Source organism: Notechis scutatus, chromosome 5, assembly GCF_049901735.1.
Source record: "Notechis scutatus isolate UNSWTSFEM ecotype Mainland chromosome 5, rNotScu1.2, whole genome shotgun sequence".
Lineage (NCBI taxonomy): Eukaryota > Metazoa > Chordata > Lepidosauria > Squamata > Elapidae > Notechis > Notechis scutatus.
Window position 1 is genome coordinate 77,774,482 of NC_142013.1, and position 24,819 is coordinate 77,799,300.

At 37.8% G+C, this 24,819-nt stretch overlaps 2 protein-coding genes across 4 annotated transcripts in view; one reads left to right on the forward strand and one right to left on the reverse strand.

Moving 5' to 3' along the window:
- The window catches only part of AKAP17A (A-kinase anchoring protein 17A), an 81,323-nt gene that overhangs the window by 45,216 nt on the left and 11,288 nt on the right, over positions 1–24,819 (reverse strand). The gene's annotated exons all lie outside the window — the stretch shown is intronic.
- Positions 6,082–16,947, forward strand: LOC113411676 (P2Y purinoceptor 8). Of its 3 annotated transcripts, none has more exons than XM_026666875.2 (3): positions 6,082–6,217; positions 11,912–12,034; positions 15,102–16,947. In XM_026666875.2, the coding sequence occupies exon 3, from the start codon at positions 15,168–15,170 to the stop codon at positions 16,233–16,235; it is 1,068 nt and encodes a 355-aa protein (XP_026522660.1). In that variant the 5' UTR covers positions 6,082–6,217; positions 11,912–12,034; positions 15,102–15,167; the 3' UTR covers positions 16,236–16,947. The 3 variants fall into 3 exon arrangements, with proteins under 3 accessions (XP_026522660.1, XP_087823212.1, XP_087823210.1); XM_087967084.1 differs by having other exon boundaries at positions 6,186–6,217; positions 11,928–12,034; XM_087967086.1 differs by lacking the exon at positions 11,912–12,034 and having other exon boundaries at positions 6,109–6,217.

Genomic DNA, 24,819 nt, shown 5'->3' on the forward strand with positions numbered 1-24,819 from the left:
TGCAAAGTGGAGTATTCACTTCCACTATTTGATTTCAGAAATGACTGGCCCTTTAAATAAAAATGGTGGCTGCTGGAAATATTTCTTTGGCAATGTGTCCATTTCTGCGGGGGAGGGGGGGAGGGTTGGGGATGAACATTGCAGCATCAGGACTATCTAGAAGAAGGAAGGCAAAATTCACCACGGTGCCATCCAGATTATTAATATGGTAACTATTTTGTGAGAATATTCATACCATCTCATTCAAATTCACCTGCTGGCCTAAGGAAGTTCAGAAATCTTGTAACTACCTTAGAAATTCTGCTTCTTATTCCCAACACTGTACTGATACAACATATATCACCCTAAGAGTCCTGGTGAAGCTGTAAAACCGTATCTCAGAAACAAATACTAAATGAATAACTAGACTTATTGAGACATACTCCACAGTTAATGGCAACTTCATGATATTCAGGTTCATTGGTAGAGCAACCAAAGAACAAGTGGTTGGATAGAGAAGAAACTGCAATATGGCATCAGAGTTTATTTTCTCCCATTGCACAAGGGTGTTCTCTCTCTCTTTTTGCTACATTTATACATTTTGTGGTTCTATTCAGTTTTCCTATAACATCTCTTGGGCCAACTCCCTGTGATTGTTTTATTTTGACTATGAAGGGATTTAATGTATGCTCTAAAAGTCCCTAATATCAAAGAAGATATATCAAAATTATTTTTAAAATCTTGGGAAAGAAGAAGTAAGCACTTCCTTTGTTTACACTGTATGGTTCTTTATTCTGCCTGAAAAAGAATATTGAGTAAGAATGAAAGTCTCAGTGTCAGATAGTCTACACATAAAACTATTAAGGTGTAATTTGCAGAGTAGGTTTATCTAACTGAAATCTATTGGTTGTCTGGCTTGTTAACCAGGGGAGAGACTGCAGCACAATTGACTTACTAGTGCATTTGGGGGGAGGGGGGAGTTGTTGTTCTTTTTTGGGGTTGTTTTTTTTTTAGCCAGCTTATAGTCCATAAAGAAATAAGTGATGATACATTATGGCCACTAAAAGCTCTTTGCTAAAGACTTGGTGAAAATTAACATAACATAATGTCAAAAGATTGACCCCATCCTTTAGACAGATTCAAAATATCCAGATCTGTATGTCAGGTTTTAACATTGCAAAAGTTTAAATTTTCTTTGAGCAAAGGTTGTTCTTCTCTAAACTTCTTATTTTTTTCCTTTGTAACAATTAAAGTATCAAACTTTAATTTGCTTGGACCAGTCTTGGGTTATTTTTGGGGAAAAAAGAGAGTCATGATGGCTGTTTTCTAGTTCTTTGTCACTGATTGGAGAGATAAATTACATATTTTGCTAGTAAATTAGCAATTTCATATCTGATATTTTAAAGAAGAATGATGCCAATATATAGCCAAGGAGGAAAGATTCACAAAGAGATCAATTCCACACTGCATGTCAAAGCTACCAGTTTCCTATGCTGCTCCTGACTGTTTCATAAGACAATTTCAAAACTTATGATATGGGTTTTACTGGATCCTTCCCTTCCCTTTCTTTTCCTTCCCTGTTGGGATTCATTTTTTTTTTTTACTACCGGTTCTGTGGGCATGGCTTGGTGGGCGTAGCTTGGTGGGTGTGGCAGGGGAAGGATACTGTAAAATCTCATTCCCTTCCCACCCCACTAACCTGCTTTCCAGCTCCATTCTCCTGTGCAGGGCAACAAAAAAAGACCCAGCCGATCAGCTGGGACTCAGGAGGCAGAGAATACAGGGCCAGTCAGAGGTGGTATTTGCCGATTCTTCTAACTAATCAAAATTTCCACTACCGGTTCTCCAGAACTGGTCAGAACCTGCTGAATACCACCTCTCCTTCCCTTCCTTTCCCTCCCCTCCCCTTTTATTTTTGAAGGAATAGATTGTTCTTTTGTTCCTATATTCCTCTAGATTGTATGAAAAAATTGTAGTAAGGAAGAAGTGATAATCCAACCCTGGACCATTTTGCAACGTAAAGTTTTAAGAAAGAATATTCCCTTTCATTTACTGATCACAATCTGTTCTAGCAACTTTGTTGTTAAGCGAAATGGTCACTAAGCAAACACATGAATAAGAGAGAAAGAGATAGGCTTTGAAGATCACTGGCTGCTGTTATCAGATGGTTCCCTAATACAATGTTCTGTGCCTGAAATACTATTCCCTCCACTCCCAGGGCAGACAGATAGTTTAAACAAGGTGCAGTCCTGTCAAACTTCCAAGTAACCAGACAGGTAACATGATGCGATAACTTTATTGGAAGGCTACTATAACAGAGTTTTTCAAGTCTGAAAGTATAAATCTAATGCCATGTCTTTTTACTAATCTGGCACTCTAGGACAATGCCTTCCAAATTTCTTTCTCTGCTTATCATTCAGCTAGGATTCTTTTTTTTAATCTGATCATAACCTAGGCAAAACTTCTCCTTTTTTCATTACAGTATCATTACACTCCTTTTCCAAAAAGTGCTAACTGCAAGTTAAGAAGCTTGGCTCTGTGACCTTCTTTGAATATACTTTGTTGTTTATTTATTGTTTACTTATAAATATATTTAATACAGTGTAATTGTCCAGTGTAGTGCCATAAAAGAGAAGTAAAAACAGAATAACATATATACTGTTTTAAACAGTGCTAGTCTTGTACAATAGTTTCTGGCCATCATATTCTAATATGTCAACTCATCTATCATTCTAATACTTAAATTCCTGTGTCAATATTATAAATGTTATCCCTTCCATATCCCCCTCACCTGATTTTTTTTCACCTTCCAACCTCTACTTCATGTTTCTAACCATTGATAGAACTTATTCCATGTTAAATAGTATTCTATATCTCCTTTATCTTTTATTTTAGCATTAGTATGTCCATTTCCGGACATACTAACACTAAAGTATCTTCCTTATCATCTCATCTTCTGACAGGGTGTATTCGTTCTTCCACTGCTGTGCATATACAATTCTTGCTGCGGTTAAAATATGTAACATTAAATATATTGTCCCTTTGTCATAGCCCTCTGATGTGATACCTAGTAAAAACAATTCTGGTTTAAAATCTATAGGTTGTTTCGTCATTTTTCTAGTCACGTGTGTATTTGAGTCCAAAATTTCCTTGCCTTTATACAGGTCCACTACTTGTAGTATGTACTGGGTAATTGTTTACATTTCCAACAGGTTGGGGAAATATTTTTGAACATTTTAGCTAACCTGGCCAGGGGCAGATGCCACCCACAGAGCATTTTATAGAGATTTTCCTTATAACATGTGACCATTGTCAGTTTCCGATTTCTCTCCCGAAGCTTTTGCCATTTATCCAAATCTATACTATATCCAAAATTTTTGACTCATACTATCATCATCTTTTTAATTTGTTCTTCCATTTTATAATTTAACAAGTAATTGTATAAAATCTTTATCAATTTGTCATCTGTCCCCGCTAATATCTTATCCAATGTTGTTAGTTCTCTATAAAAAAAACCATGTTTTTACATCTTTCACATAACACAATTGTATCTGCAGATATGACCATCACTCTAATTCCACCCCTTGGTTTTCTAATTCTAATCTAGTTTTCAGTTCACCATTCTCATTTAATATATCTTTATAAGAAACATTTTTTTCTGTGTTTTTAGTATTTTGATCAGTGGTGGGATTCAAACAATTTAACAACCGGTTTTCTGCCCTAATGACTGGGTGTGCGTGGCTGGGTGGTCATGTGACCAGGTGACGTGTCCAATTTGATTGGTCTCATACTTAGGAAATTTCTCCTTAGCCCAACTCACAATAAAATAGCACAATAAAATAGCATTGTTCCAATATTTAGAATACAATAGAATAACAGAGTTGGAAAGGATCTTGGAGGTCTTATACTCCAACCTCTGCTTGGGCAGGAAACCCTACACCTACACGTTAGACAAATGATTATCCAATCTCTACTTAAAAACTTCCAGTGTTGGAGTATTTTACAACTTCTGGAGGCAAGTTGTTCTACTGATTAATTGTTCTGTCAGGAAATTTGAGGGGCTCCTACAAAAATGAGGAAGTCAATCTGTCAGCCTTCAAGATCTTTTCTACTTTTCTACTGCTTTGCATCTTTCGGCTGCCATGAGTAACGGGGGGAGGAGGGGTTGCATCTTGTGGGAAGAGAACTGGAGGTGTTACATTCTTGTGTTGTATAAATGAGGAGTTGGGTGGGGGTATAAATTCCTGCTCTTAAGTTTCCATTTCCTTGCTTAGCTTTCTTTCCTTTGCGCAGCTGCGAAGTTTTATCAAAATATGTCAAGGTCAACGGACAGAGGCCTCATCACCACCTGAAGATGCCCACATGATCATATTCAGAACTTTTAATTGGAAGAGTCTTTTGGACTTTGGGGGGTGGGAACAATTCCATCCCTTTGTATATGTGATCTGCGCGCCAAATTCCTTAGATTCAGAATTCTACCTGTAGCTTCCACTTTGAATTTCAGTAAAAGAAAAACTTTGCTCAAATCTATGGAGTCTGAGTATTTCTTTCTTGGATTTTGAATGGAGCACAGACTGACACAATCTATTTTCCAAAAGGCACAACAAGAAACAATGGATGGAAACTAACCAAAGAGAGAAGCAACCTAGGACTAAGGAGAAATTTCCTAAGAGTGAGATCAATCAACCAATGGAATAGATTGCCTTCAGAAGTTGTGGGTGCTCCATCACTAGAGGCTTTCAAAAAGAGTGAGGAAAGTACAGCCCAAAAGGACAGTGCCAGGAACCACTAAAACAATGCAGAAAATTTAAAACAGCCATTCCCCTTTTAAAAAAAAGTCAACCCCAAAGCAAACGTAGCAGCTGAGAGGGAAACTAAGAGCAGCCACTCATGCTAATTGAAAGCCTGGGTGTGCTGCCAAAAGCCATTAACCCTTCCAACTCTATTATTCTATATTCTCTATGTTCTTTTTAGTTGTTGCTAAGAAAATGGTTACAGGCTGGTATCACTGCTTTGTATCTTCTATAATAAATGCAGATAAAAATTAATAAAGTTTCTCTGCAATCTCCATATTTTACTTGAGTACCCCTTCAACATCTTTGTATTCTAATTGTCCAACTTCAATTGTCCAGGCTTTTTGTTTTGCTTCAAATATGCTTCTCTTTCATTATAATCCACATCAAAGGTTGTTGTTATGGGCAGTGGTGGGATTCAAATATTTTTGCCACCAATTCGGTGGGCATGGCTTGGTGGGCGTGCTTTGCGCACGTGCATGCACTTTGCGTGCACATGCGTGCCAAATGCATACTTTGCACAGGCGCAGAGGCGTTCTAACTCGCCTCCTGCAAGCCTGCACAATCCCAGTCGCTTCAGCAGCTGCTGCGCAGCACTATTCTGTGTTGCGCAAAGCAGCTGTGCTTCAAATTCAGAGGATAAAGGTGAGTAGGGGAGTTCGGGTGGGCAGGTGGGCCCAACAGCAGAGCAGAAGAGAGAATTGGTTCGGTCTCTGCTGCTCATAATTATTTAATTACTTTTCCCCAATGTTTCTAAATGCTTTTTAAAAATGTTATATTTTATCACCTTATACTTTTTCAGCCTTCCAAATTTCCTGAACACCAGCTCCCATCAACCTAACTATCATGGCCAAGTTGGAAGGGTTATAGAACACTGTACCTTATGGACTACAGGTTGGTCATTTCTAATACAGCAGAAAGATAGAATGTTAAAAAGATAAGAAATCTGCATGAAAAAGTCAGTGCTTCTCTACCTTGGTTGAAAGAAATGGTATTAATGTATTTCTTTGTGTTTGAACTTTATGTAAGTTCAGATAGCATAAAGAAGCTGGTAATTAAATCAGTTTGTTTTGCTGCGCAAAACGAGACAGGAGATTTTCCCCAAGCTCCTCCTCCTCCTCCTCCTCTCCCTAAACTAATCCATATAGGTTCTTGAGATGGAAAATACAAAGTAGAGTATTAAATCCTTTAAAAATCCATGTTATTCCCCTATATCGACTCAAATATATTGATTATCAGAGGGATCTATGTGCATGACGCAAATTCAGATAATAATTTCATTTTGTGTCTTCTTGATTTATTTACATAATATCAATGATGAAAGAGTTAAGGGTGTGTGTTCGTATGGGAGCGGGAGAGTGGATGGTCATTTCCTGAGCTATTCTGAAACAAAATCAACTTACTTCCTATTATACGTTTTTTGAATGTGGCACACACTGCAACAGGTAATTATTATACATTTGTCTTGTTTTGTTTAAATATATATACATTTAAGAACAATGTGTGATAATTCAGGATTATTATTCAATAAAAATTGTGCTATAGTTAATTATATTGTACCTACTGATAAAAGGCCATCATCGATAAATTAAACAACTATAAAATATTCTTAAAATGGATGATACACAAATTTGCAATCAGCAATGAGTTGGAGAAAAGCAGTTACTATATAATCAAAACTATTATTAGAACTACCTAAGCAGCTGATGTTCTAACATAATGTATAAGCTGACTATTATAAATCATGTTGCATTTTAGTTAAAGCCAAAAGAAATACATTAGTTACATTTCTGCATCTGAGACAGGCATTTGATAAAACAAAGCAATGTTTATGTTGCTCTTCTAGGGAAGACAAAAGTTAGGGAGAAATTCATAAACTACATAAATGTTGCAATAACTTTATTGGGGGGGATCTTTTTTTGCTCTAGCTGCTTTGGAAACAGAAACTGCAGAATTATATATTATAATAGCATTTCTTTTTTACATGCGTAAATAAACTTTGTTTCATGTAGAAGGGAGTTGATTGAAAGCGGCTTTTACAGTCTTGCCCAGATTGTTTTCTGAAATGTAAAATATTGTATAATTGCTGTTACATCAAAATGTTTGGGTATTTAAAATGTGTTTGCTTTTTACTCCTATCTTCAAATACCTATTGGCTCTTAGTTGTACTTATTTGTGCTTAGCTACCCAGTTTATTTGCCTTTAATGTGATTATTATCATTGATTCTGTATCATGTTCAGTATATTGGTTAGATATTGGACTGGGAAGCTCATGGAGTGATTGTGTCCTATTCATTTAACGGCTTAACATACTTTATAGCTAGAATCTGAGGAGAAAAGAGGGGGGGAGGTATTGTTTTAGTGATCATTATAATGAATAGATTAAAGCCTTATAAATTAAAGACAAGCACTCATACTGTATCATATTTAGAAATGTACATATGGGGTGATATTTATATATTTGGTTGACTTAACTGAAATGAACGTAAGGAGAGCATGTATATTTTTATATAATAATTTTTAGAATGCAGAACTTGCCTATAATACTAGCTTCTTCTTTTGAGACACTAAGTCACTAGGGATCTATAACTTACCAGCACCTCTGATGAAATCAGCAATGCACCAGAAATGGTTGCATATCAGTGTTACAGTGTTACATATTCAGTGGACAAGTACATTATGCCCTCTCAGAACAGTTTGAACGACAAACAGTTTACAAAATAAAATCTGAGCAAAAACTTAAAAACCAATAAAGTCATAAAACTATAACTATAAACATAAATACCTATAAAATCCATAAACTATAAATTATATCAGAAACTGATATGAAATCCACTTTGTCTTCAGCTCTGAGTATGAGGGTTTTGTTCCTTCCTTTCTCCCCTTTCACGAGGGAAGGAGGATATTTCTTTATGTGTGGGGAGGGGATGGAGGGAGGGAGAGGGAGGGAGAGGGGGAGGAGAGAGAGAGAGAGAGAGAGAAGAGGCAATATATGAAGTGATGATTATGAGAAAATAAGTTACTATTCCAAGGGCTCCTTACTATAGGTATATCAGCCAAAACTGAAAGAAAGTCAACTAGCTGTGGTCTCCATCTGCCTACTAAGCAGTAGCCATGAATCTAGAAAGATCCCAAGTCATATACCTGCTCTTTTAGGGGAATACCACTTTTCAAGAATCATCACCAAAAATGAAAAAGAAAAATTCCTTCTGCACAGAAAGCAACTCCATCTTGCTAAGGTTCAGTTTGAGACTGTTTTATCCCATTAAAAATCCAAATAATCTGACTTCACTGCATCTCCAGCTTGGTCCAGAGTAGAGATATGTAATTGGTACTGATGGCACATCACTGAATTGATGGACAATCTCTGCTAGTGGCTTCGTTTAGATGTAAAACAAGAGACGTGATAGAATAGAACTTGGCAGAAGTTGGTAGAACTCCAGAAGTCAGGAGCCACAAGGCTGATTTCTCCTTACCCACCAACAATTGGTACCAGTCACTCAAATTGAAGCGAAACAATTGAAGTACAGTGTCACCAAGCTCCAATTCTTTTAGTTATTTGAGGAATTACCATGAGCAACGAAATTAAAAATCACTCAGAGATCTAAAAGTACCAAGGGGTGAATTCCTCCTGCCTATGTCCTAACAGAAGTGATCTACCAAAGAGATCAATGCTGTTTCTGTGCCATGAATCTGATAAAAATGAGTCTAGACACTCTGATTCCTCAACGGGACTCTATAGTTGACAATATACCATTATCATTCTATTATTATTCCAGTCTGGGCATTATAATTTTCATTTCAATTTATTGTACACAATGATTTCAGACAGGGGATTCCCATTCCATTACTATTCAGACACTACAGCAATGCAGATGATAATGATGATGGCAACAACAGTGATGATAAAGATTTTCTCTTTGAAGAAGTCATTACACTGTTGCTCTGATATGCTGTTTAGTTAAAATAATGTATGGAGATTCTCAGTCATCATGGTTAAAGGTGCTTTTTCAAAAGGCAACTGGACTTTGTTTTTCCTTGAAGACTTTTCATTTATCATCCAAGAAGCTTCTTCAGTTCTGATTAAATGGTGAGCATGGACTGCAAGGAATGAAATCCTTCCATCCCCCACCATTCAGTCAGAACTGAAGAAGCTTTTTTAAATGAGAAGCAAAATGTCTTCAAGGAAAAATAAAGTCCAGTTGCCTTTTGAAAAAGCAACTTTGGGTCATTAAAATAAGAGACCACTGAAATATTTCTTCAGAAGTCATACATTTTTAAATGACATTTGGTTAGGTAATCCTCAGGTAGGAGTCATTAGCCACTCTTGGCTATAAATAACAGGAATTCTAATCCAATATTCCTGAAAGACCCTTGGATAGAAAAGTTTTCCATCAGGTATTATTTTTTAAAGTTCACTTTTTTGCATATCCATCTACTGATATTACAGGATAAACTGCTGCTTCAGGGTCCTATCATTCTTAAAATCTCTAAAGGTTTTGTTCAAATGTCATTTTTAATATGACAACAGAAAATTATTAATTATAGTGAAGGCAATTGTGTTAATTACACTGACTTAATGGAATAATAAAATCAAATTTAAGTGCAAATAAGTGACTATTACTGTCGGCTTGTTGTCAACTTACTCTTTGACCAAAATTTGGGAATGCAATGCACAATTAGAGAGCCCTTATTCCTGAAGCAATTGTGCAGTCTGATATATTACCTGGAATTGGTTAAAAGATTCGGAGGTTACCTTAAAGTTTCAGCAATGTACCCTCCGAGTCCCACAACCCTTTCACGCAAATCATTTTCACCACTTCCTCATTTCTGTTAACTGTTTACAGCACAAGTCTTTGAATGCACACAGCTGCCACATGAAAGTTACAATAAAATCATGCCACCCAGCAGTTACTTTCACATGGTAAACTGTTTGCGTGCAGTGATGCAACGTGCAGATTAGCCAAGCTGGAAACCACTAGATCTTTTTTTTTTAATGGCTTAAAGTGTGAAGGGGGAGGGGAGGCAGACTATTCTTCACTGGGCTGGCAGAAGAGATAAAAAGGTTATTATTGAGATTTGCTGATAACAATATTGCCAGAGAGACAGTTGCAAATTCATCCATTTCAATGAACACTTTTTGTTTTGCAATATTTATTCTGGTTGGTTAATCACAAGAGCTGTCCTAGAATGAAATCTTTTATCTACTTTGAAGCTAGCACCACATCACACATAAATAAACATTTTACTAACACTCTGGTGGGATATTTTTAAAAAAAGAAAAAAATGTGTCAAGAAGATTTTGAGTAGAGGCATGATTTGGGTACTGTATTTGCCGGCGTATAAGACGACTTTTTTGCCCTGAAAAACATGCCTCCAAGTGGGGGGGTCGTCTTATACGCCGGGAGGACTCCGACTCCCACTTCGAGCTTGAGTTGCAGCCGGGAGGGAGGCTGGGGGAGCGGGGTGTGTGTGTGTGTGTGTGTGTGTGTGGCGGGTGTCACTCGCCACGCTGCGCAACCTTTCCCCCTCTTCCTTCCTTAGCGGTGTGGGGAGGAGAGGATTCAAGATCCTCACGTGCGGCGTACTTTTCTTTTTCTTTTTTTCTTTTTGCACGCAGGTTTTGCATGCGGGCGGCTGTAGGTTAAGGATGGGGAGCCCCGGTGGGTTATCAGGTTTTACGGTGCTTCCAACATGTGCGAACGGTGGGAGCGGGAGAAGAGAGCGAGCGAGCGCCCTGCTGTGTGAAATCCTGCCGTCAAAGCAACACTGGGGGAGGCAGGGTATAAATTTACCAGGTTAATGTAGCAATGGTGATTAATGCCCAGAACATTGTTTGCGGGTATTGGGGTGTGTGTGTGTGTGGTGGTGGTGGTGAGGAGAGGTTGTCCTTTGAATGCGGAAAAGTAGGTGTGACCTTGTGTAGGAAAATAAAGAGATCCTTTTAGCGTGTTTGGCTTCTTTGCCTCCCCTCGTTCGTTTTGACGTGGAGATAATGGCCTTCGGGCGGGAGGGGAAGAAAACGGTAGCTGGATCATTTCAAATTTCACTTACTCTCCTGCCTCACTTCAATATGTCTGAGCGACTCCAGATACTGGAAGACTTTTTGAATGAAAGTGTTACCTCCATATTTTTTTTAAAGAGGGCCACTTGGGGAAAAAAAAAAGATTCTAAGGAATTCCTTGTTTCTTGATTAAAGAGAAGGCATTGAATATACTGTTCCTTGGCAGCCTTTTCAGTGTCCGGGTTTTTGGTGTGTGTGTGTGTGTGTGAGAGAGAGAGAGAGAGAGAGAGAGAGAGAGAGAGAGATCAGCTGTATTGAGAAGAGAATGTTTCCTGTGTTCTCATTTTATTTACAACATATTTTACGCTTAATGGTAAGCAATGAAAATATTTTTAAAACTCATTTCTAAACTCCATAGCTATTTGCATATTCTTGGTTCAAAATTGGATTAGCTCATTTCAAAATTGTCCAAAGCAGAAAAGTGCGTCAAAAAAAAAAAAAAAAAAGTGCAAAAGTGGAAGGTGTGTGGAAGAGGGGGTAGTCTTATACGGCGAGTATATAACAAACTCTATATTTTGAGTGGAAATGTTGGGGGTCGTCTTATACGCCCAGTCGTCTTATACGCCGGCAAATACGGTAGATGAGAAAAAAAAAAGTAGTAAAAATCCTTTAACAAATTTCTACTTCTATTGACTCACTTTTTAGAATGAGATGGGTAGTATATCAGTGGTTCTCAACCTGTGGTCTGTGGACCCTTAGAGTCCACAATGTCATCACAAGGGGGTCTGTGAAGGCTTGAAGAAATGTTATGATTTAAATCTCAAGTTAAATCATGGCCATGGTCCATAGCCACAAAAGGTATTTAAAGGGGGTCCGTGGTAAAGAAAAGGTTGAGAACTACTGTTTTAATGACAACTCTCACGATCCCTAACAAATGGCCATGCTATCTTAACCTTATTGGGGGTTATTCTAATGTCCCTCAGTTTCCGTGCTATAATCAACTCAGCAATTACATAATTGTTGTTTCAAGATTTGCAGTGTGATAATGTTGTGCCCTACCACAAGTTTTTTTTTTTTTTACATGTGCACATACTTCCAAAAATAAATAAAAAATACCCCTTTTTCTAAAATACAGGACTTTCCTTTTTCAGAAGACAGCTTATAGAGAAAAATGTGATGTGGTTATCTCTCCATCCTCTGACTTTACTACTACAAAGTAAATTGGCTGCATGTAAAGAAACAAATAAAATCCAGATAGGTAAGTGTGCATGCAATGTCAAGAAAAATATTTTAAAAATAGATTGATGCATAAGCATAGCTTTAAAAAGATCTGATTTTCATCATTTATTGTTGTATAAGCCCAACTTTTGTAGCTGACCTTGGCAGTTGTTATATCTATAAATGTTATCATCTCAGAAAAAATAAAAATGAAACAAAAAACAAAAATCTTTGTAAGATCTTGAAATATGATAAGACTGCAGTTAAAGATGGTATAACGAGAATTAGGATTTTATTCTAAAGATTAAAACATGGCTCCTATTTGCTTACAAAGTGATCCTACAACTTGTTTCATACATGTGTATATTACATATATGCGTATGCCTCTGTACCTGATAAATAGAAGAATGCCATGTCTCATATACAAAAGGAAATGTAACAGAAAGGAATGCAAAAATGACAGAGGGATTAGTTTATTATTGTAGCTGGGAAGGTGTTATCTAACCTTCTGATTAAAAGAGTAGACATGGTGACAGCAACATTTGGGAAGTGTAGTTTGGTTTTTAGCTAGGAAAGGATATCCAAAGCAGATTTTTGCTTCTCAAGCATATTATTGAAAATATATGAATGTGAGAATTGAATAATAATTTGGCTGATTTAAAGAGCATGTATAGAAAGGGAGTAGACTTGACGTATTAAAACATTTGAGTATCCTCAAGGCACAGACTTGCTTTATCTTTGAAATACAATCCTGAAGCACATGGGTGATCCTGATGAACAAACATCAGCTCCACCCTCCTTGGGTTCAGCTTCTGACTGGTTTGCCCCCTTCAGACCCTAGCAGCTGTCCAGAAACTGAAACAGAACTTTAACTGCTATCTCCACAGTACACAACATCCTTTCTCATACATACATTACCAGATGGGGCCAATAATACTATTTCCAAGTTGTAATCTACCCAACTTTTCTCGTTTCACCTTTTTTTTTCCTTTTTACAGAAAGTCTGTATTTATCTACTGTTGGAGTAGATAAATAATGTATTCTGATTGGTAGTCTAAGGATCTCTCCACGTTTTATTCCTAATAAAAGAAATTGCTTTTATTCATTCCTGTCTGACCTGACTTAGCAGATGCTTTCTTTATATGGTACATACTTAGAACTACACCTTGTCTAAGTGTATACCCAGTTGGATTTCTCACAATTGAGCTTGTTTTCTAAATCACTTCTGCAGTTGTGATGGTGCCAGGAGGTGATTCTTAAACTTCTCCAGTTACAGAAGTTTCTGGACTTCTAAACTTCACAGAAGGGCAACATCTGGTTTATTCTGTTCTGAACTTTCTCCGATGCCTGCTGTATAGGCATATTTTAATGTATCAAATTCTAAATAAATGGATGAATATGCTTCTTTGACTGAAAATAACTGATCTGTATCTACAACATTGCTTCTATATCTTTCACCAAAATACTCCTGAACTAAAATAATCAAATATTGGGTTGAAGCAAAGATAGAACTATTAGAACTTTGGTTGGCCTTGAAACATGTGGCCCAAAATCTGTCAGAATGAATCAGTTACAGATAGTGAATAATACTCCATGTGGCATAAGTACTACTACAACTGGCAACCTACTTTATAACTTCTCTGGCTTACAACTGCATATTCTTTTTTTTTCTGAGTTCTGCATAATCCTGAAATAGAATATTATAATCTAATGTATATTCTGTATGATCTATGCATGCCTGATGTACATACAGTATGTTGATAGTTGTAAAATGCATGGTAAGTTCTTCTTTGACATGCCATGACTTGTCTTTCTATGGCAGTCAACCATTTGTGTTTTGCTTTCAATCTTGTGATAAAAAGGGAAGTTGTCACACTTCTTAGACATTAGCAGATATATATAAATTTTCTTTTGAAATTTTTATCAGATAGTATGCACATGTTATGATTTATAAAAAAGGAAGTTCTATGCATGCTTAGTAAAAGTATTCTCTTTATCTTGTGATACATATGATATTTTAGGAATATTTTCCATTGCAATACTAAAACATTGCACTGTATACATGTACAACTTCTTGCAGTTCATCTGATGATTGCTGGATAAATGGGACTAACCCCCATATTTGTATCAGCAAAATTTTTGACCACATTATGATTATGATTGTTATTATTGTTGTTGTTGTTGTTGACTTTTTCATTTTCACTGGTTTCTATCATCCTCCAGCATAATTCAAGGTGCTGGATTTGCAGTAGATCAGGAGAAGGTGCCAATGGTACATCTAGAATTGTGAATGTATGTCTAGGGTGCAGGTTCACAAGACAACTACTACGGTGAACTTGTTCAGATACAAAACAACCATGTGCCAGAATTCAAGCTAGTCTCAACCATCCTATTAGAACTTTTGTGGAGCAAAAGGCATTCTTGTAAATAAATATAATGCAAAAAAACTATTGTCTTGTGACATATATATTTCCTATTTTTTATTTTATTTTAGTCCAATAAAATAGGAGGCTGGTATCTGAGAGCACCAAAAAAGTATTTAGGGCCACACTGATGTCCATGGACAATGATACCTAATGGAATGCCACCCACTAAATGCACATAATCTGAAGCTATCTTCAGGAAGTCTTCTTAAAATATCCATTTAATCTGAACCCGAAAGAGATACCAGAAGAATGAAAGGCTTTTTAAAAAGGAACTTCATGGGTTTGCCATGATTATCCTTATCTTACTTCTGGGGCCAGAGTTACCTCATTTATATAGTATTTTAATTTTAAAAAGTTTCATTTAAATTTCCTCCTTCCCTCTCTCCCTTCTTTCCATAGTTTGCACCTTTATAATCTATATTAATGTTTTATTATATTTTGTTGAATGCTATTGATCTGTTGCAGTTCTACTATGCTTGACAAATTTAATTTTGAGGTACTTAACAGATATACAGAATAAATTTAGTAGCAAAAGCAGTAAACGGACTAGTTACTTTAGTAAATATCTTTAAAAAGGGATATGTGATGGTCTTTAGAGAAAGTGGTACCACAGAAGAGACTATACCTACGTTTTCTTTCGCATTTTCACTGACCTCTTTTTTGTGATTTTCTACTTTATAGGGTACAAATTAAAGCTGTGAGATACACCTTTCAAATTTTCAAGAAGAAAGAAATTAAAGACAGAAAATGGTTAAAAACACATCGCTGGATGATGCAACAATTGACATGCTTAAGAATCCTTACATTATGATCACCTTACCAATTGTGTATTCACTAATTGTTATTATCAGTATCCCTGGAAATATTTTCTCCCTCTGGATTCTCTTCTTTCATATCAAACCCAAAACAACATCAATTCTTCTCATGATTAATCTTAGCCTCACGGATCTTGCACTGGCCTCCTGTCTTCCCCTTCAAATTATATACCACATGAAGAAAAACCACTGGCTTTACAGCAAACAGCTGTGCAGCTATGTCACAATAATGTTTTATGCAAACATGTACTCCTCCATACTGACTATGACTTTCATCAGCTTTGAGCGCTATTTGGGGGTGGTATACCCACTGACCTCCCAGAAATGGAGAAAAAAGAGATATGCAATTGCTACCTGCATTGTAATGTGGTTTTTTGTATTATTGTCCTTGTGCCCCTTTGCCAAAGCTGACCTTACTTATGAAGTAAAAGATCTGAACATTACAACCTGTTTTGATGTTCTTCAATGGGATATGCTTCCAGGAATTTATGCATGGGGAGCTTTCCTCCTGCTGCCCTTTTTTTTCTTTTTCTTGCTTCCATTTACAGTTACAGTTGTTTGCTACACTGCCATTATTTGGAAGCTTATTCAAGTTTCTAACAAATATGGCAATGGGCAGAAGACACGGTCAGTCTACTTGGCTATAATAGTGCTTTTGGTTTTCATCATTTGTTTTGCACCCAACAACTTTATCTTATTGGTGCACATCGTCAGTCGTCTCAAAAAAAGTGAGGGTTACTATCACATTTACAAACTCACCTTGTGCCTTAGTTGTCTCAACAACTGCATAGATCCATTCATTTACTACTTTGCATCCAAAGAGTTTTATCAGAAGTCCATGCAGGTAGTAGGACGGAAGGTGCTACTGAGTGACAGTTCAGATACTAGAAGGGAAAGTGTATTGTCTAGCAAGACATCAGCAAGAACTCTATCAAGTGGACATAAGGATGGGTTGGATGTGCTTACAAAATGTTTGCAAAGGCATGAAAGTGTTTTTTAACACTAATGCTCAAAGATGAAGAGATTATTCATTGTATTTCATGAAACAAGAAAAGAACAACTGTACAAGCAAGATTGGGAAACTCTATTCAATACCAAGAAAAATTCTTGTCTTCAACTATGGGAACTATTATACCCATTGTAATATGTAGCAACAAGTAAAATGTAAAGGAACATTACCATGCCACAAATACATAGCAGCATTCAGCAATGGCTCTGAGTTAAGTTTAAATTGTATGCTTAGAATGGACACCCGGAAATCAATGTTAACTGACTTCATTGTGCCTAACTCTACACATTACTAAACCTGAATCTACTTTCTTTGGGGAAACCCAATATATATTATAATCTTTAAATTATACCAGAAGAAAACATAAATATTTTGGCAAAGTTACAACCTTTGAACTGAACTTCATTATCTGCCCAGTATGCCTTTGGAGTTTCCTGGATATTTTATGATTAATTCATATGCAGTTGAGAATTGTTGTTCACAATTGATCTGTTTGTTTGTTTTTATACAAAATAGCTAGCCAATTGTCATTTCCTTAAACTTTTCAGCTTCATTATGTCATATATCATTATCGGTTGATCAGTCCATTTCTTTTGATTATGTAAATGCAATTTCATTTTGTAAAGTTTCCACCGCCATTCTTTTTCTCCAGTGTGCCAACTGCAGTCCTCATAATTGAATATATTTCATGGATTTATCTAAAGAGTCATTTTTATTTATAGTCTATTGAAGAGAAGGATTAGGGGGACATGATAGTTGTTTTCCAGTACCCGAGGGACTGTCACAGAAGACAGGAGATTGATTTATTCTCCAAAGCACCAAGCACTGCCTTATTATCCAAGGCAGGGCAAGAAGTAATGGGTGGAAATTTGTTAAAGACAGATCCAACCCAGAAATAAAGAGAAATTTTCTGACAATAAAAACAATTATTCAATGGAATTGCTTGCCTCATGGAGTTGTGGGAGCTCCATCATTGGAGGTTTTCAAAAATAGACTGGACAACCATTTGACTTGGATGGTATAGAGCAGTGATGGTGAACCTTTTAGGCACCAAGTACCCAAAATGTACATGGGAATGGCCAAACTGCAAGGTGCATTCGAGACCCAAGGACCAGCTGTCCAGAAGGAGGCGGGGCATCCCAACACTGGTAGCTCTGCAAGAAATGAGATCTTTTTCTTTCGTGAGCTTCTGTTTCATCATTTGCAGGGAAACCTCTGTTTCCTGCAAATGACGGAGAGAAATGCCACAGGGAAACACAGTGCAGCTGAGCTGGGGTGACGGCACACATGCCCACAGAGAGGGCTCTGTGTGCCACCTCTGGCATGTGTGCCAGAGGCTCACCACCACTGGTATAGAGTCTCCTGCTTTGAACAGGGAATTGGACTAGAACAGCGGTTGCCAACCCGTGGGCCGTGGCCCACCAGTGGGCCGCGGAAAATTTTTGGTGGGCCACAGAAGAAATGGCCCCCCCAAAGCAATTAATCTGGGCCACACAGTTCTTGCACCTCCTGGCTCTCCGAGGGACCCCGGAGTCAGGCTCCTGAGATGCATGCGCCAACCAGCTCCTACACCCGGCGCCGGCGGCAACAGCAGTCCCCTCCCACAGCGCCCACTGTCAGCTCTTCCCCATTAGTTCTCTAGCTTTGAATTGCTCCTGGCTCTCTCTCTCTTTCCTCCCCCGCCCCCCGCCCACATACAGGCAGGAAAGTAAAGGCAGATGGAGCCGTGCACAGCTCTCCCCTTTTCCAGCCCTTGCTGCCTCTCCCAACATCAAAGCCTCAGAAACGCAGGCAAAGCCGCCGCAGCGGTAGCGTCCTAAGTTGCCTTAGCATGCTCGGTTAGTTAAGAATCGCCCTACCCAGAGAAGGAAGTGGTGCTGGAGCAGGAGGAGGCAGTAGTGTAGAAGCAAGCAACTCAGGGCGCTACCACTGTGGCAGCTTTGCCTGCGTTTCCGAGGCTTTCATGCGCTGGGGGAGGGGACTGTTGTTGCCGCTGCCACCGTGTGTAGGAGCATGCATCTCAGGGACCTGAGCTGAGAGGTGCGAGAACTGCAAGTGGAAGCATTTGATGATTTCAAAGAACAACTGGAACACAGTAGATTGGTGTTTTGTAGGTCTCAGTGAAAGAGTGAGCTTTGTTTCGTCTCCTTTCCTCCCCTGGTAATGTGAGAGATGCTTTCTCTCCCCCCCGCCCCCAAATAACCACTGGCTGTGGCTGGGTTTGGCAGCAAAGTGCTAACGCGAGCAAACTACCCCCAGGGACACCTTTCCTTGCCTGTCTCCAGGTGACCCTGGAAGAGCCCCCCCCCCCAGCTTTTCCTCGGCAGTTGCCACAAGGCCCCTCAGCTCAGACACACACACACACCCACACACACCGCCCGCTCTTCTGTCTCTTTGGAAAGTGCCAGGTGGGGCGAGGCTTCCAGCCCGCAACGTTTTATTTTGTTACCATTAAGCATTTACATTTTTGTTATAATTAAATAAGTGTGTGTGTGTGCGCGCGTGTGTGTGTGTATATGTATCTGTGTGTGTGTGTATCATGTATGTATGTGTGTGTATATGTATATATATATATATACATATATATGTATATTAACATAAAAAATTAAATATATTAGGTTTTTTTTTAAAAAAAATCGTATTAGTGGTCCTCGGGATTTAAAAGTATGAGTTTGGTGGTCCCTGAGATCCAAAAGGTTGGCAATCCCTGGACTAGAAGACCCCTTCCAGCCCTAAGATTCTGTGTTTTATGTCTTGCTGTATTGAGCATTTGTCTATTCCATATTTCTTTGTATAACATTTGTCGTCTGTACTGCTTTTGCATTTTGCAACCATGTGCCAACATTGATAATATAACATCAGGAGCAGGATTTAAATTTTTTAACAACCAGTTCTATGGGTGTGGCTTAGTTGCTAGGTGTGGCTTGGTGGTCATGTTATAGTCTGGGTGTGGCCAACTCAACATCACTCACATCAAGGCACACATCTCCTCGCCTGGCCTCTCATGACTGTGGGGATGCTGCAACAGTCGTAAGTGTGAAAATGGTCATAAGTCACTTTTTTCAGTGCCATTGTAACTTTGAATGGTCACTCCACAGAAGCAAAGTACCAGCAAAGGAGGGGGAAAAAACTCCAGAGAAGTTCCGGAGACAGGGAGTCTAGTCCTCCCAACAATGTAATAAGGGTTAACGGAGAGGCAGTTTCTGTAAGCAACACCAGAATGTTTCCTTCCTGCCTTCCTTACAGGATTAGGTCAGTAATTTATTCTAACAACTGGTTCTCCGAACTGCTTAGAATGTTAACAACCGGTTCTAGTGAATAGGTGTGAACTGGTAGGATCTCACCCTTGGTATACACTGTTTAAACAATTTTCCCATAAAAAGGATGAATGTATTGCTTTTGAATTTAGATTTGAAATGACTGTCTATAGAAATATGAAGTTTATTGTGTACATTTTATATTCTGTTAAGGAAAAAATAAATACAGTGTTTCATTCGGTTTTAAAAACTTGGATGGTAAGGTTTCAAATATGAATACATCAAGGAATTACTAAACTTGGGCCATTATATATTCCATTAATCAAATTACTTCTTTTCTTTTATCGGACTCCGTTAGGTTGAAAAAGAAAATTCATCCAGTTCTCAGTACTAATCTTTAGCATTGTAGGATACGACAAGAAAAGAATATGAGCTATGTTTCAGGAGCTTTTACCTCACATATTAAATTTGGGGCTATGTGTCTATTGGGATTTATTTATTGGGATAACTAAAATGGTGTCACTTTCAATGGCATTATCATATTCTTGGAAATTTGAGTGACAGGTAAAAGAAACAGGAAAAAAAATGAGGATTCTGTGATCTCATAATAACCAATTGTATGGGACTGCAGTCCCATAACTACATAATAGGGAAGTGCACTAATAAGTTTATACAATTTATTTTCAAGTAAATATGTGAAAATTTAACTGTTGCATTATTTTTAAAAATTAAATCAGTAAAATAAGAGCTTTTTTTTTTCCCCTAGGAATTAATTTTATACTTCTTTAAGTATAGAAGCTCCTTACAAGATATGTTAAACCTGAATGTGATAATTTTTGGTTTTGTAACTGTACGGTTGGAATTTTCTCTTTGTTTCATCATTTCCTTTTGATATGCTGCATACAGTATTCCATCTAGTAAAAAGTGACATCTATTATGGTCTACTATATATAACAAAAAACATTTCTAGGATGTATACAGAAGTTTAAATCCTACAAACATTTGAAAGCTTCAGGAAAAATAAGTGTAATAGATCAAAACGTCTTGAAGGGAAGAAGTTTGTTAAATTGTTACATAGCAAACTGTATTTACATACCAAAGAATGGAACTTGTATCATTGTTTTTTTAAATAAACATTTCTTTAAAAAATATTGGAATACTTGTGGTCTTAGATTAAGGAGATTGAATTATTAATCTCCCCCAAAGAAGTTTATTAAGAATTATTACAAAAATTGAGTAGAAGAAATGTTAGCAAGACAATAGTGTTTTAAACTTACATGAGCATCCACTTCAGCTTTTGTATTAGTCTCCCCTTCCTATAAAACAGTTTTCCAGCATTTTTGTAGGCATTCCAACACTGAGGAAAAAAAAATCACTACATGCTAGTTTCATATAGCAAAATAGAATTAAAGCTACAGTTACAAGTATTTAGTAATCTGTGATTTATGTAGATTTAACCCTAGAGGTGCCTGAATAAGGGAATAATCATCTCAGTAATTGAATGTCAGACCCAGGGCTCTGAATATTTTCTCCTTGCCCTTTTTGGTGGACCCTATTTAGTATGATGTCCAGTGATGACTCCTAACAATTGCCTAGTCAAGTCCCTGAAGTTTTCTCAGCAAGATTTTGGAAGTGGTTTGCCATTGCCTGCTTCCTAGGATAGAGAGAAAGAATGGTTGGCCAAGATCACCAAGCTGACTTTGTTCCCAAGACAGGACTAGAAGTCACAATCTCCTGGTTTCTAGATGATACCCTAACCAATACAGCAAACTGGCTCCCTATCTTCTGGTAAATAAAATAACACCTCTGTATCATGCTGGCCCGAAAATTCTAGAAGTTGGAGTTTATACCCCCTAAAATTGCAGAGGTTGAAAAACAATGAGAATGTCCTAAAGATAAATAACAAGACTAACTGATTATTTGATATAAATGTTATTAAATATGGCCTGAGCTGATGAAAACGTTAATGTTTTCTATTAAATTGGTACCAAAAGGGAAAAAAGAGGAAATTACAGAGAATCTTTGACTTATGACCATAACTGAGCTCAAAATTTCTTTAGCTGGGGGCTAGACTAGAAGACCTCCAAGGTCCCTTCCAGCTCTACTCTGATTGATTCACTGATTGAACCATGGCAGTTGTTGTTAGTAGCATGGTTGTTATATGAAAATGGCTTCCCCATTGATTTTGCTTGTCAGAAGATAACAAAATCCTGGAATGCATCATGAATACATGCCAGTTGCCAAGCATCTGAATTTTTGTCATGTGACAATGGGGATGCTGCAACAGTTGTAAGTGTGAAAAGCAGTCATGTCATCTTTTTCAGTACTGTTTAAAAGTTTGAATCGTCATTAAACAAATGACTGTAAGTCGAGGACTGCCTTATAGTAAAGTAGCATAGTACTGAAGAAACTTATTGAAGGCCATTTTGCCTCTCCTCTGCCTTCTAATCAATAAAGCAATACTAATGTCCTATTTCAATTGCTCACGGTTGCCTCTTACCAGTGGTGGGATTCAAATTTTTTTTTACTACCAGTTGTGTGGGTGTGGCTTGGTGGGCGTGGCAGGGAAGGATACTGTAAAATCTCCAGTCAGAGGTGGTATTTACTAGTTCTCCGAACTACTCAAAATCTCCACTACCGGTTCTCCAGAACTGGTCAGAACCTGCTGAATACCACCTCTGCCTCTTAGGATATTATAGATCATGCTCTCACAATGTACTCTTGAAAAAAATGGGAGTACTGAAGAAGATTTCCATTCCAGCTGCAACACATAAAAGTGTAGTGCCTAGCACAATACACTGCGCAGTGTACACCATGTGGAGAATGAAGGGTGAGCTGTTACTCTATCAGTGGACAATGGTGTATTTCTGGTTTATCACTCCATAGGGAAGGTATAAAGATGGAACTTTCCAAACTCACTACCTTTACATTTGGTAAACTACTGTTCTTCTAGTCTGATCATATTCTAGAGAGATTTTGATCCGTATTAGACAAAGATCCCATATTCAGACAGCGAGTTCTAAGTCATTATCCCAGATAGTAACAATCTGGGCGGGCGGGGGAGAGATTACTGTTACTATAAGTGATTTGGAGGAAGTAAACACAGCACCCAAACATAGTAAAGATCCAGGAAAAATTCTGAACTACTGCCAAAAATTCATAAAGCTGCCCCCAAATCTCAATAGGTAAAACAGTCCATGCTGGGCTATCTCACACTCAAATCCTTCTCTTTTTCCTTCTCCTTCTTCCAACAACTGAAAATCATTCTTGTTGTAAACCATGAATATGTTTTTCCTATTTAACCTATTTTTCCAGTTTTGAAACTACAAGAAAAATTGAGCTGCTTCAGCAAATGATGACCACGGTTGTATTTTATTTCTATACACATTTAACAATGCAGCTTTCAAATAAAATTGAACTGCCAGAGGAACTTTATACTCAAAACATGCATTTTTCTTCAGGAATTTAGTTCTACCTATTATAATGCCATACAGTGGCAAAGAAGTCAGTCAGTCTTCTCAGGGGAGAACCTTTCTGTATTTGCAAAAGTCAGGTTAGATGAAAGAATTGAGCCATGGCCTTTTCAGCACAATATAACTTTAGCCAGACTTATTAAAACTTTGTGCAGCATGTACTTCAATGTATGTCAAAGCAGAATGTCACCATAAAGTATTTTTCATAGAAAAAGGGGGAAGTTTGATATTGTTATGTCATTTGACAGAAGACCAGGGGTGGGATCCTACCAGTTCGCACCTATTCACTAGAACCGGTTGTTAACATTCTAAGCAGTTCAGAGAACCGGTTGTTAGAAGAAATTACTGGCCTAATCCTGTAAGGAAGGCAGGAAGGAACCATTCTGGTGTTGCTTACAGAAACTGCTTCTCCGTTAACCCTTATTACATTCTTGGCAGGACTAGACTTCCTGTCTCAGGAACTTCTCTGGAGATTTTTCCCCCTCCTTTGTTGGTACTTTGCTTATGTGGAGTGACCATTCAAAGTTACAATGGCACTGAAAAAAGTGACTTATGACCATTTTTCACGCCTACGACTGTTGCAGTATCCCCATAGTCATGAGAGGCCAGGCGAGGAAATGTGTGCCTCAATGTGAGTGATATTGAGTTGGCCACACCCAGCCAATAACATGACCACCAAGCCATGTCCACCCAGTCACATGACCACCAAGCCATGCCCAGCAACTAAGCCACATCCACAGAACCGGTTGTTAAAAAATTTGAATCCCACATTTTGTAGAACAAACATGTTTTGCAATGGCAAGCAGATTTCTCTCCATATGCAGAACAATGAAGGCAACAGACATTGATTTTAGCAACAGTCATAATAATGAGATATGCTGTGGCTATGCAGGTATTTCTAAACATTCTCAACTCTAGAGAAGGAAAAACAGTCAAAGAGAAAACATAAAGTTATAGCTTTTATTTATTTACTGTAGAAACTGTTGTGCTGCTCTTTGTCTGATGGCTTTCAGTGTTTCCAGGATTCTCCCTAATAACCCTCCAGCATCTCTGGAAATCCTGTCATAGTGAAGAACTATACTTGAGATAATGCCCAGAGATGTAAGTACAGAGACATAAATTTAGTACCCTTTCTGCATTATAACACAAGCAACACACAAAATAGTCTGATTTCATCATATTTCATCAACAGAGACCGATTTCATCAGCACAGCCAGATTTCATCAGCTGAATTTGCAAACTTTCTACTGCCGGTAGCTTCACAGACACATAAAAAAAAGAGGAACTCACATTCATATATGGTGCCCATAACATCATTAAGCTTCCAACACATAACGGGATGGAAGGACAATCATACACACTATATCCACAAAGCTCTTCAAGAAGATTGCCTATGGAAAATATACACATAACTCTTTCCCGGTGATTAATTACTTCTACTCTTGTTCCTTGGGTTGACAGACCACTATACTGTCATATGTGGTGCGGCTCCATTGCTTCCTCCTTTTCTTTTCTCTTCGCAATATAATTCTGCAAAGTATTGTCCTGGTTGTCTAAAATATGATAGACAAAGTGATTAATTTAATCCTCCAGCTTTGCTACCCTCTTTGTTTACTACATTATCAGCCAAGACAGTGCAAGTAGCACTTTTGGTGCTATATTAAGAATGGGGAGGATTTGACTTCAAGAATCTGTCTCATTTTTCTACCCGATGCCTCCTTTTCTACTTACTTACTACTTACTATAGTAGTACTTACGACCTACTTGCTACTCTAGTATAGTACAGGTTAAATAATGGGTGAAACAGAATCATAGAATAACAGAGTTGGAAGGGACCTTGGAGAT